Source organism: Bipolaris victoriae (genome assembly GCF_000527765.1).
Source record: "Bipolaris victoriae FI3 unplaced genomic scaffold scaffold_3, whole genome shotgun sequence".
NCBI classification, from domain to species: Eukaryota; Fungi; Ascomycota; class Dothideomycetes; order Pleosporales; family Pleosporaceae; genus Bipolaris; species Bipolaris victoriae.
This window is the reverse complement of record NW_014575389.1, coordinates 361,216-378,577: the sequence shown is the minus strand read 5'-3', so window position 1 is coordinate 378,577 and position 17,362 is coordinate 361,216. Positions and strand designations below refer to the sequence as shown.

The window sequence follows — 17,362 nt, the reverse complement described above, 5'->3', positions numbered from 1 at the left end:
TCGGTAGCTGCCGCCGCCTCCGCCGCCACCCATTCGCCATATCAACCTACCGTTCTCCCCCCGCGCCCGCGACACCAACCCGCCCAACGCCACCCACATGGCCGAAGCCACTCCGGACGATGAGCGCGCCGAAGAGCTCATCACCCTGCAGTCAATCTACCCAGAGCTAGTCATTCAAGAAGACAATCCCTACCAGGCCACTCTCCAACTGCTCATCGCCCCGACCAAGCCCATTCCCACGACCTTCGAGCCTTCGCAACATGTTGAGCGACTCGCCTACCTCCCGCCCTTACGCCTCGATATTTCCTTACCAGAAGGATACCCTGCCCAAGTTCCACCGGTTGTAAAACCATCAACTTCGCCGTCATGGCTACCCGAGAACATCCAGGCTGCATTATCCGCTGAGGCGCAATCGCTATGGCATGATTATGGAGGAGATACCGTCTTGTTTGCCTATATCAGCTCTTTGCAGGAGCAGGCCGAGACTGCTTTTGGTCTGCAAGGACTCACACTTCCGTCAAGCGTTCAAAAGCACATGGTAGACTATGCTCGGCACATGAAGAAAGAGCTATTCGACAAGGAGACTTTCGATTGCCAAGTGTGCTTGGAACCCAAGAAGGGGTCTGCCTGTTATCGTATGGCTCGTTGTAGTCACGTCTTCTGCATCGCCTGTCTGCAGGACTACTACAACAATTGTATCAACGAAGGCCATGTCCACAACGTCAAGTGCATGTCCACTGAGTGTGGTAGTAGTGCCAAAAAGAAAGATCGGCTCCTGTCTCCAAAGGAACTGCTACAAATACCCATATCACATAGTCAAGTCGAACGATACGCCAAGCTCAAGCGAAAGAAGAAGATTGAATCTGACCCGACCATTGTCTTCTGTCCTCGATCTTGGTGCCAGGGCGCCATGCGTACGGAGAAATACCCCAAAATTACCGATGTCGGTCAAATGGACGACTCTGACTCGGAACCTGACGAGACCCCAGAGATCTCGACAACTGCCGATACTGGGCCCGAAAAGCGCCGCGTGGGTGTGAGGGGCATGGAAAGGCTGCAAGTCTGTGAAGACTGCAATCTTGCCTTCTGCGTTGTCTGCCTTGCCTCTTGGCATGGAGACTTTGTGCGCTGTGAGCCCCGAGATGCCACTCAGCTCACCGAGGAGGACCAAGCATCACTCAATTTCATCGCAAGGAACACAACACCATGTCCGTATTGCTCTGTGCCTTGCCAGAAATCTGTAAGTAGCCTTTACCTTCCTACGTCTACAGCGACCCCTGCTGACACATGTCAAAGTACGGATGTAATCACATCACATGTGCTCAATGTAAAACGCACTTTTGCTATCTATGCAGTGCCTGGCTTAATCCAGATCATCCATATGCCCACTTCAACGATCCAAAATTCAAAGATTGTTTCCAGCGCCTCATGGATGGGGCTGAAGGTGACATGGACAATGGCGAGGTTCGATTCGGTGGACGTCGGGGTGCAGAGCAGCTTGCGGACTTTTGGGAGCAAGAAGCCCTGCGCATACAGATGGACGAGTTCGGCGATACATGATATCATTTACAAGCGCTGGGCATATAACATGGCGCAAATTCAAACATCAATATCAGAGCATTGAATCTTGCAACCTTTCCTAGAATTCATAATGGTAATGAAACTGCCCGTCGACCTCGATCTTGTATATCTCTTGATCTTGTGACGTTGAGAAAGTCCTTGGTCTTCTCAACGTCTCCTCGCCGACTTTGAATCTCGACCTTCTTGCTCGCCAGCTCATCCAACCTCTCACAAACATCTGCATAAACCAACTCAACACGTTTCTCCATCTCATCCACCATGTCCGCCGTGCTCTCCTTGAACTCAGCCAGCTTATCGTCAAACACACGATTCAGCTCCGTGATGCTGTCTTCCTTGATCATGACCACATCAAGCTTCTGCTCCTCAAGTAGCTCGTGAAACTCATCGTCAGCCGCGCTGCGAAGTTGCGATGCATGGTCGAGTGTCTGGGCGTATATTTCTTCAAGCTGAGCTTCGAGGCGAGCGGTTGCGTGGGCATTTAGCAAGTTGCCGAGTGAGGATATTGGTTTTGGTTTTGGCTTTGGAGTTGACCGGGAAGGTGATGATGAAGGTGATGATGAGTCAGGGGCAACAAGCACACGTGGGAGCATATCTGGTAGTATCGCCTGAAGCATTTGCGGGAGCAATGTTTCCAGTGTGTTCTTGATTGCATCTTGGAAATCAGGCGCGCTGGTGATGGGAGAGGGCGAACGTAGTTTGGGGCTCGGCGCTAACACCGATACTGCTGACGCCTTTTCGGTCGGTGATGATAATAGACATGTCGTAGACGAAAGCAGCGCGCGCTTTAAAGATGGTTCAGGTGATGGGCTGGTTGTGACTATACATCCATCTTAATGGCAAGTCGAAATGGGATCCAGGCAAGAATAGACTTACCTTGTCTTGGACGTTTCTTAGACGCTTCGATATATGGGGGAGGTGCTTCGGACGCGATATCATCTACTGGACCCAAGACGGACCAGTCTGCTAGCTTGAAATGTCTTGCCGAGGACGGATCCACCGGTATCCCAGTCAGCTGTTCCGGATGTCTGATGAGGTGCTCGAATCGAGCACAATGGTCCTTGTGTAGCCAGTTCCAGTCAAATAAGATATGTATCTGAGTTGCACTGGCGAGCTTAACGAACTGAGCAAAGGCGGCACCAAACCCCTCCTTGGGCAATATTGGGCCGGGCGATGGAGGACACCAGACAGGGCAAGGTGCCTTGAGGGTCAAAGACAACATTTTCAAATGGGCATTTCCCTGCCGAGCAATATCATGCAGCCGATCCTGTGGAAGGCTGGTGGGCGGGAGCTGGACCGAAGTGTTGCCGGGCACCAGATTGTCAGCATTGTAAAGCAGGGTGAAGGTTTGCTTGTCGTCAAATCCTTGGATGGGCAGTGAGTATTGTAAAGAGATAGTGGCTTGCATGCGCGCCTCGAGATATTTGACGGCTAAGCAACATGGCCATTGTGATGCACCATCAGACGCGAGAGAAGCCAGTACTGGAATGCCGCTTTTGCGGACGAGGTTGTAGATCATTGTTTATTAACTGCTCTATACTCTAACATATACTTACCTAGAAAAGGCGATACCCCTCTTGCCCTAAAATGTCACAGGGAAGAAGAACCCACCCACCCGGGCTTTGATTGCACAGTTGGCAATGAGCAGCCCTGACTCTGTCGCGGAAGCTCTCCCAGCCACCTCGTGAACCGCTGACCACGCCGTGTTCACACGACTCGCGCCAGTCTGAATGACACCCCTATGAAAGCTGAAAGCCAGCACGTGAGCTAGGCTGACGAAACTGTGCAAACCGCATCAAAGGCCTTGTGAGATTCGCAAGGATGGTGTATTGAGGCCTGGCTACGAGAAGGCAAAGACGACAATGTATCAACGGCTGACGGGGTGTGTGTGCTGGGGAGTCGCTGTCTGTAGGTTTCGAAGGAATGCGTATCGTGGAGGCCAGCTGTGTATGTGCGGGGGTTGCGTATGATGGTGGCGCGCTGGTTGTGATGGAGAAGAGGTGGGGAGGGGGCTGTCGGAGCCTGATGTACAGTACGCGAGGGAAAGCGCGTTTGAAAGCGCGCTAGCCTGATATGGACTAGTGAAAACCCTACGCCATACCTTCACTCCTGACGCAACCACCTACCATCCTGGTAAGTCTAGCGATCTGTGCGAGCGAGCTTGAACACATGTATGTCGGCATTGGGAATAGCGCTTTCTCAAAAAAAAGCTTAGGTGAGGTGACATTACAAATCCAAGTACTAGCCAAGCAGGACAAATAGGCTTACGCGCAGGCACTGGTTTACCTGATTTGTTATTAGTCTGTAAGAATTGGGTTACTGGACGTTTACTCGTGTCCACGAGTTCCTTTCCCAACTAGGATATCCCTTGCCTAAATACTTCGTGTTCTGAGTCTTCACTATAGGGGTAAAACTCCGACTCTAGTCCCAAAGTGATAATTGCTAAATTGATTACACAGCCCCTTGCCTTCACAGCCAGATAATTTCACCTATGTGAACAGAACTATCTAGCCATCAAGTTTTAGGTCCTTTGGAAATGTGAAAGGTGCAGGCAAATAAAGACAACTTAACATATCTACATGTGATGCATAGGCGATGCAGTTTTCCACCGAGCGATCAGGAAGACCAAGAAACCTCAAGCATAATGTAGTAGAAAACACCGTCGGCGAAAACGCAGTAGCTGCCATGATGCAAGCACAGGGCATCTTGATAGAAGGAAATTATAGTGGTCGCTCCACTTCATAAGTCTAGTCATTTCCCCGTTATCTATCCCCGCCAGAGCAAACAGGCATTACTACATAACTACCTAATTGCCCAAGTGCCTGTCATTCTTTCTCTACTTAACACTTGCTCAATCTTCCACCATGCATTTTCCATTTTTCGCCGCTCTTCTGGCTACTGCCTTTGTCAACGCCAACCCCGTCCCCGAAAACCTTGATGACATTGCCACCAGCGCAGAAGATGCACTGGCGAAGGCTGCAGCAACCGCGCCTGAGCTTGTGAGCCGTAAAGACTGGGTAAGAGCATCAACAAAACCATCCTTCTTTCGCTACTTTCTAACAAGTTTTCTGGTAGCTCTGCGATCCCGTGCTTCAGAGCTGTGGCACTGGAGACCCCAGCGAGGCTCATTACTGCCGACCTGTACGTTACTCCTTCGTCGATATATCCCACATACAGCATGCTGATCGTGGCTTTAGAACTCGTGCACCGGATGGCATGGATGCATTCCCTACACCACCTCAACCGGCCAGAGGTACGCATATTGCTCTTAAGCGCTGTCAATCCCGCTGGATACCTGTGATAGCCACGTCTATCCGGGATATTCAAGTTCGATCATTTGTGTAGTTTTGATACTACTGCAACGTACCGATAGCTCTTTAGTAGCTCTTTGTCTCTATAAAGCAATATTGCAATAGGTACAACTTTCTGAAAGTACAACTGGTAACAGCAACGTGTGCGTTTGAGCATGTGTAAACAGCGTGATGATAAGAGTTAGCTTAATCGACCTGTTTGACTGTTCACTTATTTCAAACAAATCTTGATTTTAGCACGTACATCATACGCCTTGTCGCCCTACCTTCAAGTACACATTCTCAATTATTATCACACGCGCATTTGGGGTTTCAATATGGAGAGTAGTCTGTTCTTTCTCTCATTGTCTTGGCTTGATATGGCTTCACAGATCATTGACTTTAGAATGATGGAGGATAATGATTGTTGATGTGCTCTAAAACGCGACATATGTGCAATATTGGTACAAGCAAACATGAGACTTTAGGAACATATATAAGAGCGGATAAAACTACCACCTAGGCTATAGCGATATCTGCGAGATGAACTTTGAGAATTCAACTCAGTTGTTTCATAGCTCACATCTAGGATGAAAAGACAGCTACAATGAGATGACCAAGACTTGCTGCAATAAGATAAAACGAACCCGAGATGTTACATGTGTTCTTTGATACACAGTGAAAAAGAGCAATGAATGAACAATTCTTTCAACATATCGGGAGTATCATTGGTATCAAGCTTTCACGACTCTCGTTTCAGTTTCAAAAATCTACAGTTATTTCGTTCAAGCTGATGGTACGAACGCTTCAAACCCCATATGATTTGGATGTCTACCCCAAAGAGGGAATATATCCGCAGCAATAGGCAACACTAGACACCCGTCATTTACCCAACTGGCACTACTCGCCTCATCACAGTTTGGAACGTACAATCGATGTGAATCATTCGGTTGCATCGGCCTTCTTATCCCACGGACATCAAATATTGATTGTAGTCGGTTTAAGAGCGCGCAATCCACGCGTCAATGGCCATATTATCTGATCCCTTCACCCAGTTACTTAATCACGGGACGAAGGGTATTATCGAATAATATTGACCGCCAGCATATATCAATACTCGTTCGACCATTCGAACCAAGCATATGATGAATGAACAACCGCTCCAGCCTCGTAGGAAAAGGTCGATATAATTAGAGAGGTAGTAACAGTCTTGCGAAGGCGTCATTACACTGATCGGTTAGTGACTAAGCATTACCTTGCGCCACCAGAGACTCGTGCATGATGACCAATGAAGCTCAAGTAGTAGAGGCCTTGGCATTGGTCAAAAACCCGTCTGCCGGATTGCCGATGTCGACCGTTCAAGGGGGTTATGACGACTTGATCCGGTTCAAATGCGCCACAAATCCTAAAGGAAACCACAAACCAAGACCATGAAGCTGACTATACGATTATCAATAGCTGTATATGGAATCTCTTTGAAAGGCTTCTGCTATATGGAGAACTTTACTTTGGCTGGCCCACAATCTCTGATGTAGCCCGTCTGATTAATGCTATGATGTTAGGAATCTCCGTTTTGAGCTAGCGCTGGGTGACGTGAGCAACATGGGAGCATCACATAATATACCTCGCAAAGAGTACAGTTAGATTAGCTGGTAGTCAGAGCAAATAGGGTAGCGATATTAGTCAGGGTCTCACGGTTAGAGCCGTCAAAGTAGCCGGGCAAACATGTAATCAAAGGCGCAACCTTATTCAATACCGTTTCCGCGCTGACAATATAATGTTCAAATGACCTGCTAGGCATCAGCATTCCCAGAGTGCATGAGAATTGAGCTGGATAGCCTGTTGCCACATGTATTTTTTTTCTCAGCGCCAAAACTGAATGTGGTGGCTTTGGCTTCCGCGGACCCGCGGCTTCCCTGTCTGAAACACTTGGGAAAGGGAATCGTCATGCAATAATACTCTGGACCACGCGTCAACCCAACCTTCGCTTTCCATCCCTTAATCGCTTAATCCCACATATATCCACAACCCTACTCGCTAATATCGTTACCAGAGACGAGATGAGATCAGGACATCAAATTTTGCAGGCGGGCGTCAGGGCAATATGACAGTCAGAAAGAGACGGACGAAGGCGGAGGAGCGAACGACTTTGTGATGCAAGTTTGCCATGGCGCATTCGATTGAACCGTAGTCTTCTACCTAGCGTCGCCGCGTAGCGTCAGCCGTGGTTATGTGTTCTCTTCGAAAGGTTCCTAATACGGAAATACCATGACGAGTTCGTTGGGGGATTTACCCGTTCCCGCCCCCGCCACTCATCTACGTACTATTTCCTCGGCAGATGCTGCGAGGGCTTCCACAACTCAAGACTTCCAATGCCAACCCCAAACCCCTACCGCATTTTGCTTTCTACTTACCATACTTACGTGCGCAAAATTACACATTTCCCTACCCTGTACAGAGATGCGGCGCTGAACACTAATCCGCGAATCATAAAATGCATGCTCTATTTACAACCCTGTTGTCCCTGAAAAGCTGACCGCTTAAGTACTTACTTACTGGTGCGGTAGAACCAGCACGGCAGATCCCCATGTGATTCGATGCCGATGCTGGCCAATGCGGAGGATATTTCATGCGTAATAATAGTATACGACGGCAGTTGATTTGCTGCCAATCGAGTATGCATACTACCACTACATACATACTAATACTTAGTACTCGCTTACTGACACGAGATTAACGAGATCTCGCCTTCTCATTGGTACCATCTCCATTGCAATACGCGTGCATCCTCACTTTGCGACTGCTGAAATGTTTTGAAACACACTCGCGTCATCTTCCAATCTGCTGTTGTATGAGACGGCTGCTGTGGCCCACCTTCCGCGGGGACGATGTAATCGGGCCGTGGAGGTCGAATCTCGGTGCTTATTCCAGGACATCACCGCATAATTGCACAAGCTCCCCCAATCCCATATCTTCTGTACCATTGAAGATGGCCCATTTTAAACTTCTCAGATTGCTTATTCCCCTAAGATTAGGCTAAAAATCGGGTGGGGACCGCCCGACGTCAGACACTAAAATGACTTACTCAAGCTGCGCTATGAGGGCCTTAAAAGGTTGCCTGTCCACGCCCTCTTGACAGCACCCAGGCTTTCATTGCACAACAGTGAACCAAGCTTGCCAAACACTCTTTTCGTGTCCGACTGGTCGTTTTCAACATGTCTGTTCAAGCCTACGACCCCCCGCTTATCAGCACCTTCCACCAGTGCGACCCTGCAGCCCACGTCTGGAAGCATGATCCCAACACTGTATACATCTATGGATCCCACGACTGGAACTCGACCAGGCAGCCCCCGGTGGTCAGTATTCAAGGATTTCTATTATGCGAATGCAGGTTGACAAAGAACAGCAATACGACATGAAGGATTACTATGTGCTTACCCAGACCGATTACACCAAGCCTGCCACAGTCGGACCAAAGGTATACCAATTCTTTAGCTAGAGATTGGAATTTGTAACTGACAGAAAACTAGCTTTTGGACCTTGTGGACATCCCATGGGCGACGCAGCAACTCTGGGCTCCTGATGCGACTGAGAAGGATGGACAATACTACCTGTTCTTCCCAGCCAAGGACAAGGATGATGTCTTCCGCATCGGAGTGGCCAAATCTGACAAGCCGGACGGAAAATTCAAGCCCGAGCCCAACCCGATTGCCGGCACCTACAGCATTGACCCCACAATCTTGGAAGACAATGGCAACTACTACATGGTATGGGGCGGACTGTGGGGTGGCCAGCTTCAAGCATGGACCAACAACGTCTTGGTAAGCCTCCGCCTTTCCGCACAACCCCAGCTGTTGGTAAGCGTGACCAAGCTAATACTAACGCGATTTTCAGAACACATCCCTATTCGGTAACAATGCTCCTACTTCCGGCCCAGCCATCGGACCCCGTTTCGCCAAGCTCTCGGCCAACCTCACCTCTCTCGCCACCACACCAAAGGAACTCGTCATCTACGACCAGGACGGCAAGGTCATGCAGGCAGGCAGCACGCGCCGCTTCTTCGAGGGCCCATCTCTGAACAAGGTCGGCAATCTCTATGTCCTCCAGTACTCCACCGGCACCTCGCACACTGTTGAAATCGCTACCGCTACCAAGCCTGACGGTCCTTACTACTGGAAGAGCACGCTTCTGCAGCCTGTCAAGGGATGGACTACCCACGAGTCGATTGTCAAGTTCAAGAATGACTGGCTTCTTTACTACGCTGATGCCTCGCTTTCTGGCCGTGATGATCTCCGCAACACCAAGGTCAGGAAGGTCTTGTTTGAGAATGGCACCTTCAAGCTTGCTCAGCCTCAGCCTGTCATTCCTAGCTCTTAAGGCTAGACATTGTTTATATTCACTCCTACATATTTCGCTACGGCTTAAGCTGTAATGTACACAGTTTGCTAGTTACTGAAAGCGTTGTTTTCTACACATAGGATTGCCAAGCAATTAGATTGGACAATATATTTGCCAAGATGTGAACCGAGTTCCTGGGATACTACTGCTTTACATGACGTATGTTAAACCATTCCCTTGGTATAGGGCAGACTAAGCTGGTACAACAATGTCTCTGTCCAAAATCAAATCAACTAGGCAACGACTAATCATACTTGGTAAGACACCATGAAGCTGCCTATGAAATCAAATGGCTATAGCTGTGAAGTCGCTCCACGTAGTAAATTCAAGCATGCTTGTATCATTCATCCTACCGATAGCATGGTAACGGTTGCTCTGAATCTGTTGAAGACCCTAGGCTGGTGGATTGGGTAGAGCTTAATGGATCATATGTAGGGGTAGTAGTATGGTAGGTGTCAGAGTACCTAGAGGCAAGAGTGTATAGTAGAGGTATGAGATTACACCAAAAGTAAGCTTACGTTATACCCTACTCATTCACCAACCAGAACGCACCACTAAATACCAAGTCCATAGTGCAGTTCCACGCATCCCTCACATTTCTAGACATGATACACATATGACGAAAAACACACTACTTCACTTTCAAGTCTCGTATATCCATTTAACATGTGTCATCTCAAAACTGAAAAAACATCATGCACAATCACTACGTTCATAAGCTGAAGCATCAAGCAAAACCCCACCCTCATACCCAAGATCATCAACAAATTCCCCAAACACTTCATCGTCTCTCCCTATTCCATCCTGAACCCCAGCCTTCAAACCGTCAAACTCAAACACTTTACGTCTTCTTGTCCCGGCAACTGCTATCCTTGCCCGTCGCGCCCGCAATCTGGCACCACTGCCTCCAAGAACAGTTGTTAAACGTAACTTCCTTTGACTTGTTGGCTTTGCACTCGCGTGCACCATCGGACCCGCGACTCGCATCCGCCATGGAGGCTCTGTCGCCAAACCCGGCGCATACTTGTGCTGTGACGGCGTCGTTGGGGACACCGTTTGAGTCGTAGCAGTGGCAGGATTGGTAGTTGGAGCAGGCGCTGGCTGCGAGGGGGAAGAGAAGGAGGGTGAAGGGTGAGAGTTTCATCTTCGATGCTGAAAGGGCGAGGGGGTTAGTTGGATGTAGTGGTGGAGGGAGGGAGAGGCAGGTCGTACTTTGTGCAGTTCACACTATGTAGATGAGTGCGGTAGTGAGGAGTTTGAAAGTGTTTTGATGCTGATGCTATGATTTGTCTTTAGAGGTAGGAAATAGTTTGATACTTATAGTCTTCTTTGCCACCTTTTTTGCTTCTCCCCCGGATGATTCTCGTGAGCCAAAAGAGTAAGGCAAGACTGCCTTGGAGATAGCCACGTGCACTTGGCACTACTAGTTCAGTGAATACTATAACAGAATCCACTTTGTCGGTTAAAATCAACTGCTTCGCGCTGAACCTCAAACGAGCAGGTCATTTGCAACCACGATACGCCAGCACGGACACAAGTAGAGTGACATGTACAACCACTAACATGCCAAGCATCAGGATAGGCACGACAGCCAAGTCAGGGCCCGTGTACAATCACGTTTGAACCTCGACTCAAGACCCAGAGACACGGATGGGACTAGTAACACCGAACCATTGCAATCATCTCGGTCCGATACAGCAGCGTCAAAGTGGACCGGACCTCCGATTCATTTCCCCCTCTAGCCACAGTCCTTGCACTCGGTAGACTTTCTCCCCCAGACAAAATACTCCATTATTCATCGCACATCATTGGGGGTCAAAGCCTCGTATTCCACAGTCTAGTAACTACGCTCCGACCAAGCAACGCCCACGGCGACCAAAAGCTTGTTTTGCTTCACTTACTCACAAACACACTCACTCACTCACATCTGCACCCATATCGCTATCAAGAATGCTGACATCCCACGGCACTAACCCTCCCCCATCCCGTTCCACAGATTTAAGCTTGGCAAATGGAAAAAAGGGGGCCGTCGACAAAGCAAAATTTCCAAGTCAGAATTCACCAGCTACTAGTATCACAAATACAAAGTGGGCAAGTGCTGTGAACCAGTAGCTGCGAATTTGAAACTAGAAAGGATGGATAAGGATAAGGATAAGTAAGGATAAGTACTACACAATCTAGTCAGTGATGACTGCCGATTGTCGCTCCCCGAGAAAAGGACCCGGCGCAACAACGGTCGCGCACGGCAGAATTTAAAAAAAAAGAAGGAAACTGGGGCAATATTCTGGGGGGCACGTTGGTCGATGCTAAATCATCGGTGGTTTTCGGTCGGACTTGAGGTCTTTGGGGGGGCTCGGTCCGAGTTCGACTTGCTCGGGTTACGTAGCGTTGATTGGTTCGTTACCAGCCAAACAAGATGATGACAATTGCGCCATGGCTGCCCGCTGCAGTGGGTTGCTGTCTTATCGTTTCATGTCAGATTCCATTTTCAACGTCGTTTTTTTTTGCTGAGTTAGTACTGAAGCGAATGTTATGATAATTTGGTGGTTGGGGGTTGGACTTTAGGGCTGAGATGCTTTAGTAGGAAGTAAGTAAGTAAGTTATGCATGGCAGTCTAGTCCTACTAGTTCTTTGCTGGTGGGTACGATGTGTGCGCGAGACCCGCTTTGTTTCGTGTACTAATACGTACTAGAGGGGTATGTATCTAGAAGGTTTTTCAGCGCGCTAGTAGCTTACCTACTTGAGTATAGTGGGGATGTTTTTTACCGTTAGACCAAGATAAGTAGCTATTGCTAGCTCTAGCTCTTAATGTAATATATTTTCTTGGCGGTTGGGAGTCAGTTGATAGCACGTGGATTGTCTTCGTAAAACGGGTAAAGAGGATCCTAGTTGGTGGGGGGATTTAAGCTTCCCGAAACCCACTTTCGAGTCGCTGAGCTACGTGTATAACGCTATTGCTACTGGGTATCGGACCTAAAGGATGGAGTGATGTGCAAGTGGGACCTGTGCCGTTTCTAAGCTAGTATTTCAGTCAGCACTTGTGTATGTAGATGATGGATCTACTTATCCACATACTGCAATTGGGCATGATGCGCATGAACAGTGTAATATGCCTACTGAATTGCTCAGTGTCTGGTGGTCTATCACAATCCACCATCTCAAACTATGTGAAATTTTCAAGCAAAAAAGTGGATAGACGGTTTAGATAAGTTGTGAGTTGCTAGTTGATGTACAGACGTACATAGCAGCATAATGCAGGGCACATTTCGCGATCAACAGATGTCAAGCATGCGGCCATTCCGTTGGTGGAAAACATCATGTGAGGGATGCATATCCCTACACGGGGTATAGAGAACCCCTTCTATAGGCCAACTCAACAAGGTACATGAAAAGCCCTGAGTCAAAGCTCCCCTGGTTCACTGATAGCCTATCCCGAATAGGTTGATTCGTGCTAAACAACCACCGGTGAAATTAATATTCCAATCTGAAAGCAGATAGAACGAATTCGAAGTGCAGCTTGGTATCTTCAGATATCTGTATATAAGGAGTACAAGACGACTTGTAAAGGAGAATCATCACTCACCACGAGATCTAGCCTTCAAAGCACATCTTCGGACTTCAATCCCTCCAAACGCACTCTTCAATCCTTTCTCAAGAATCACTCTTGTTCCACCACTCCTCTCCATCACCATGCGTTTCACCGTCCCCTTGATTGTCATGGCCGCGGCCCTTACCAACGCCGCAGCCGTTCCCGAGGTGAACACCTTGACTCCTGTTGTGCTGACCAGCGTACGAACACACCCTACCCACATCCCTTTCCCAAGATTCCTTTTTCCTAACCCATACAATAGGACGGCATAACCTCCGAGGTCCTCGACCTCTCCGCCTTGACCGACCTCGAGAAGCGCCAGACCCCCTCTGCCAACGCGCAGGTCATTGGCGACCACTCTGGCAGCGCCGGCCAAGCCGTCGGCCGTATCCTCAACGCCATCCTCAACAAGCTCTTCCCGCTCAAGGACTGGAACCCCGCCCGCGAGACCTTCACTAAGCAGACCACCGCCCTCATGTACCAGAACAACCCGGACCGCAACCGCTGGGTCGCCACCGTCTGCTACAACAAGAGCTGGGACGTCAAGGACCGCCGCGCCATCTCCGACGTTGTCAGCATGAAGCTCAGCCTCGGTGCTTTCCACACCGACTACGACTGCATGTACATTGGTCGCCACAACCAGTTTTACACCCAGTCTGATGGTGGTTACATTAACGTTAGTTCCCCTCCGTCTACCACAAACGTCATTGGAAAAAAATGATTACTAACTTTGTGACACAGCTTGCCTTCCAGTACGACAGCAGGTTCTGCAGCTACGATGGAAACACTGCCGATCTTACTTGCAACTAGAGTGGTATGAACTAGGTCGGTTGGTCTGGGATTCTCCGGGGCATTTTGTAACTGAGTGAATGAGCATCTGAGACCGATAGCAATAGTTGCAATGCATTATTTTTATTTTTATTTTTTAACAAAAAAACCCCCCGGTTCCTACTATGCATATCTTTGCAGTTTTTAGCTGCGTATGACGATCAGTCCTTAGAGTAATATTTGTGCATACAGAAATACGACCTAGTTAGCTTTCGGAATCTCAAGTCTTATATCAGCACTTAGAAACCAGTTACTGGTGCGTCTTATAAAGTGCAGGCTTGATTGGATTCGCCACTACGTTACTAACTAAGGCTCACATATTGCCAAGTGGGACACTGCACAGCTTGAGTCATTCGCGCACGGACACGGTACGTTAAAATAAGCCGGCATAAGATGAAAGTAACATTGGAAAACAATGGCAATATATATGTTTGCGTGAAAAAACAACAACAACACATATTAGCAAACTTCTCTACTCGGTTTGTATATCCGCCTCATCAAACCCAACCAACTCCATATATATCTCCGGCTCTTCAATGAGATTTCCCTCTTTGTCAATGCGATTTCCGTCTTTGTCGATAAGATTACCATCCTCATCAATAAGATTTCCATCGCGATCAAGAAATTGGATTGGGGCAGTTCGCAGGAAGCCATCCTTGGGGCCTTTTTCCTTCAATTTCTAAATTTCTTCAATCAGTCTCTCCCTCTCTCTCTCTCTCCAAACTTTTAGGATAAAAACGCCCCATGTGCGTTGCGGTAAGAATACTGTCAAAAGGAAAGAAAAAAGGAACCACTTACATTGCTCCAAAACTTCGAGCTTGGTCTAAATTGTACGCCGCGAAAAGAGATTGCGTATCCACCCGGCTCCTGCTAGTTTTTTTTTCTCCTCAGTACGAATATCACTGTGTAGTGGAACGAAATGTACCCACATCATATACTATGTGTTCGTCAATATCGAACTGAATTTCTCGCGAACCATTGAGCCCGATTTTGCCAATATTTGTCGCTCCGACGTCGAATCCAAGATCGATTTTGTTGCCGGTCTTGTTCCACATGGCAATATCACACTTCTCTGCAACCCATGTGGCCGTGATAATCCAGACGCCAAATTCCGCAATCTGTTGTTTATGCTGAGCAGATAAGCTCTCCATGTTGTCCTTCATCCAGTCGTGAATTATCTTGGGGGCTTTGGTATCAAATGTTTTGTGCACCACGTTTGGTGACACGATGACGCCTGCACCGGCCTTTGCAGTGCTTCCTACTGCGGTATTGGCTCCTACGTCCACAGGTGCTTGAGCAGCGAGTCCGGAAACCTCTGCTTTGACGCCAAAGCCATGGCCCTCGTTTTTTTCTACAACCTTTTTCTTCCATGTGCACACGGTCGGCTCCATCAGATTGAGCTGCTTGGTAGGACGGACGTACCCATTGAGGTCGGATTCACTGAGATCAGTGAGATCAGTAATCGATTCCCACTGTCCGCCTTTGTTGAAGAAGCCGCAAGAGCCTGGATGGAAGATTTTGTCTTTGGGTGGTGTGTACAAGAAAGTGCCTTCAGTGCACTTGCTCATGAGGGTTGCGTATGCTAGATCCATATCGCTGTCGTGGGTGCTTATGAATGTAAAAGACCAGGGGGATGATAGAAATAATGTGATCAAGATTGATTAACTCTGTACCTATTCGACACTACTTATATGGTGGTGCAAGTTGCTTACTACGACGAAAAGAAACCAATTGGTATTAGCTGGCGATCGCTGTCTTCAGATGGTCGTGCCATGCCTCTGGTAGCTGAGTTGATCTCAATAGTCATCGCCGAATAGAAGATACAGTTGCGCCGGTGTGCGTAAGGAAGGGCCACGTAAACGTGTTACTAATTTGATGCTGATAGCTAGTCCCATGTATTATAGGGCATGGCAAGGGAATCGCAGTGCCATTCGTATATACCCTTCAGCTCCAGATACTGCCAATGCAGTATACTGTACCTTTTTGGGCATCTGGTGGCTTGGGTGGAGCTGAGTCAGGCATCGTCACATGCAGATCGTTTTTACGTCAACCAAGTCATAGCTGCCTATGCTTACCAAAACCCTGCATTCCTCATGAATATGTCTAGAGACACAACCCGTCGATTTGTTAGGGAGAGGAGAATTCTACAAATTAGATATTCGAACGTGTGGTAGTCTCACTTTCAAGAAGGATTCCGCTTATGGTATTAAAGATTTTAATTAGTTATCCTAGACCTCTCACTGCTATCCTAGACGAGGGTTTGGTAGTAGCTGTCGATGATGTTATTGTGTCGTCAGAAAGCTGTCATATTCAAGTGAGGCTTTACTGGCGCTCTTCTGATAGCTTATTGGTACCTCTTTAAGCTGACATACCGTACACGTATGCTGGTTATGTACTCTGCTAAGACCCACCGATCGTCCGGCCCGTCTAGCGTCGGCGCCAGGAAGGGAATGACCAAGAAGTTGGCTTGGTTGTCACCCAGTTGGGGTCCCGCACCACGCTGCGCAAGTTGGGGATGGCACATACTCCTTGGTACCCGCTCTCTACACCATGTTGTTTGGCGCAATGTAGTCTACTAATAAGCGGTAAGTGGGAGAGAGGTTCTTGAAGAATGAAATCGCTCGTCCATTCTTAACGGAGTCAATTTTTGGGCCTGCGATCCGAGTAGCAATTCTTTGAAATTCCAGACAAAGATTATAATTGGTCTAAAGCTAGTCGTCTTGAGAATAAGGTCGGTGGGATAGAGTTGGCCACCCCAACTAAGTACCCCACTAATTTAACTTCAAAGCTGACCACCCCCAGAATGCGTCTTCTATGGCCCAATGGCGAGGTTACAATACAATCAGTGATCTGTGATTATCGTGCTAGTGTTTATTTTTCCACAAAAATCCGCCCCTGCCGCGTACGGCGTTCCACGATCGGCGCTTCGGCACCGGCTCGCTGGGCGGCTTCAGCCGCGATAGCTCACCAGCAGCAGCAGTGATTATCGCCAGAACAAGAAATTAGGCTCGTTGGTTAGATTCTACACAAGTATTTCTGCATCCGCCCACCACGTCAGAAGATAATGATCACCGCAGAGCGACGATCATGCGATTGACATCATGCCAAGGCCAGAGCATCAGTGATGCCACGCAGGATATGTGACAACGGGACATCACAGTGGGAAAGTAAAGCCGCTTATGTCAGGCTTGGGCCCTGATGCAGGTAGATTGCGCAGTGATGTAGTTGGATCGTGTAGGCATAAAAGTACTGTCTTATTGCACGCACAGGTCTAAGCTAAGAGTTCTTTGATAACTAGCAATTTCAATGATGAGTAAGTTATCTTATCGAGACATACATAGAGGGAATATAAGGCGCCGCTATCTGCAGCGTGCGTGTATACGACTCGACTTGTAACTAGGAGCGGTTTTACTACGGGCTAAGTGTGATTGGGATGGGATTTTGACTAAGCATCTTGTAAGCAACTGAGTGAATGAGCATCTGAGATTTGCAGTAATAATTGCAATGCATGATTTATGAGAAAATCAGTTCCTACCTTATACTGTGATTGCAGCTTCAAGCTACCATGGAAAAGGCTAGTCGAATGCTCGGGCAGGGAATTTCGCTTGCCATGTCCATTTCTCATCGTGCTTTTGCCATCCAAGAGCTTCCATCCATAGGGCCATGCCCAAAATATCCG

General features: G+C 48.1%; 7 protein-coding genes across 7 annotated transcripts; 4 read left to right on the top strand and 3 right to left on the bottom strand.

Moving 5' to 3' along the window:
- Nucleotides 1–97: 97 nt before the first annotated feature.
- Nucleotides 98–1,560, top strand: COCVIDRAFT_22218 (hypothetical protein; the record flags this gene model as incomplete). The annotated part of the gene is made up of 2 exons (XM_014706388.1): nt 98–1,240; nt 1,297–1,560. The coding sequence occupies 2 exons, from the start codon at nt 98–100 to the stop codon at nt 1,558–1,560; spliced, it is 1,407 nt and encodes a 468-aa protein (XP_014561874.1).
- Nucleotides 1,561–1,646: 86 nt separating this feature from the next.
- On the bottom strand, nt 1,647–3,097 carry COCVIDRAFT_11660 (hypothetical protein; the record flags this gene model as incomplete). Its single annotated transcript, XM_014706360.1, has 2 exons — nt 1,647–2,398; nt 2,455–3,097. 2 exons carry the CDS (start codon nt 3,095–3,097, stop codon nt 1,647–1,649), a joined length of 1,395 nt encoding a protein of 464 aa, XP_014561846.1.
- A 1,345-nt stretch (nt 3,098–4,442) lies between these two features.
- On the top strand, nt 4,443–4,850 carry COCVIDRAFT_22216 (hypothetical protein; the record flags this gene model as incomplete). The annotated part of the gene is made up of 3 exons (XM_014706387.1): nt 4,443–4,595; nt 4,654–4,719; nt 4,776–4,850. The coding sequence occupies 3 exons, from the start codon at nt 4,443–4,445 to the stop codon at nt 4,848–4,850; spliced, it is 294 nt and encodes a 97-aa protein (XP_014561873.1).
- Nucleotides 4,851–8,083: 3,233 nt separating this feature from the next.
- COCVIDRAFT_33241 (glycoside hydrolase family 43 protein) lies at nt 8,084–9,245 on the top strand (the record flags this gene model as incomplete). The annotated part of the gene is made up of 4 exons (XM_014706501.1): nt 8,084–8,224; nt 8,275–8,346; nt 8,399–8,689; nt 8,763–9,245. The coding sequence occupies 4 exons, from the start codon at nt 8,084–8,086 to the stop codon at nt 9,243–9,245; spliced, it is 987 nt and encodes a 328-aa protein (XP_014561987.1).
- An 862-nt stretch (nt 9,246–10,107) lies between these two features.
- On the bottom strand, nt 10,108–10,410 carry COCVIDRAFT_22214 (hypothetical protein; the record flags this gene model as incomplete). Its single annotated transcript, XM_014706386.1, has 1 exon — nt 10,108–10,410. One exon carries the CDS (start codon nt 10,408–10,410, stop codon nt 10,108–10,110), a length of 303 nt encoding a protein of 100 aa, XP_014561872.1.
- A 2,546-nt stretch (nt 10,411–12,956) lies between these two features.
- Nucleotides 12,957–13,665, top strand: COCVIDRAFT_85312 (hypothetical protein; the record flags this gene model as incomplete). Its single annotated transcript, XM_014706500.1, has 3 exons — nt 12,957–13,055; nt 13,118–13,531; nt 13,597–13,665. 3 exons carry the CDS (start codon nt 12,957–12,959, stop codon nt 13,663–13,665), a joined length of 582 nt encoding a protein of 193 aa, XP_014561986.1.
- A 490-nt stretch (nt 13,666–14,155) lies between these two features.
- COCVIDRAFT_11656 (hypothetical protein) lies at nt 14,156–15,275 on the bottom strand (the record flags this gene model as incomplete). Its single annotated transcript, XM_014706359.1, has 3 exons — nt 14,156–14,362; nt 14,482–14,550; nt 14,613–15,275. The coding sequence occupies 3 exons, from the start codon at nt 15,273–15,275 to the stop codon at nt 14,156–14,158; spliced, it is 939 nt and encodes a 312-aa protein (XP_014561845.1).
- Nucleotides 15,276–17,362: the final 2,087 nt, after the last annotated feature.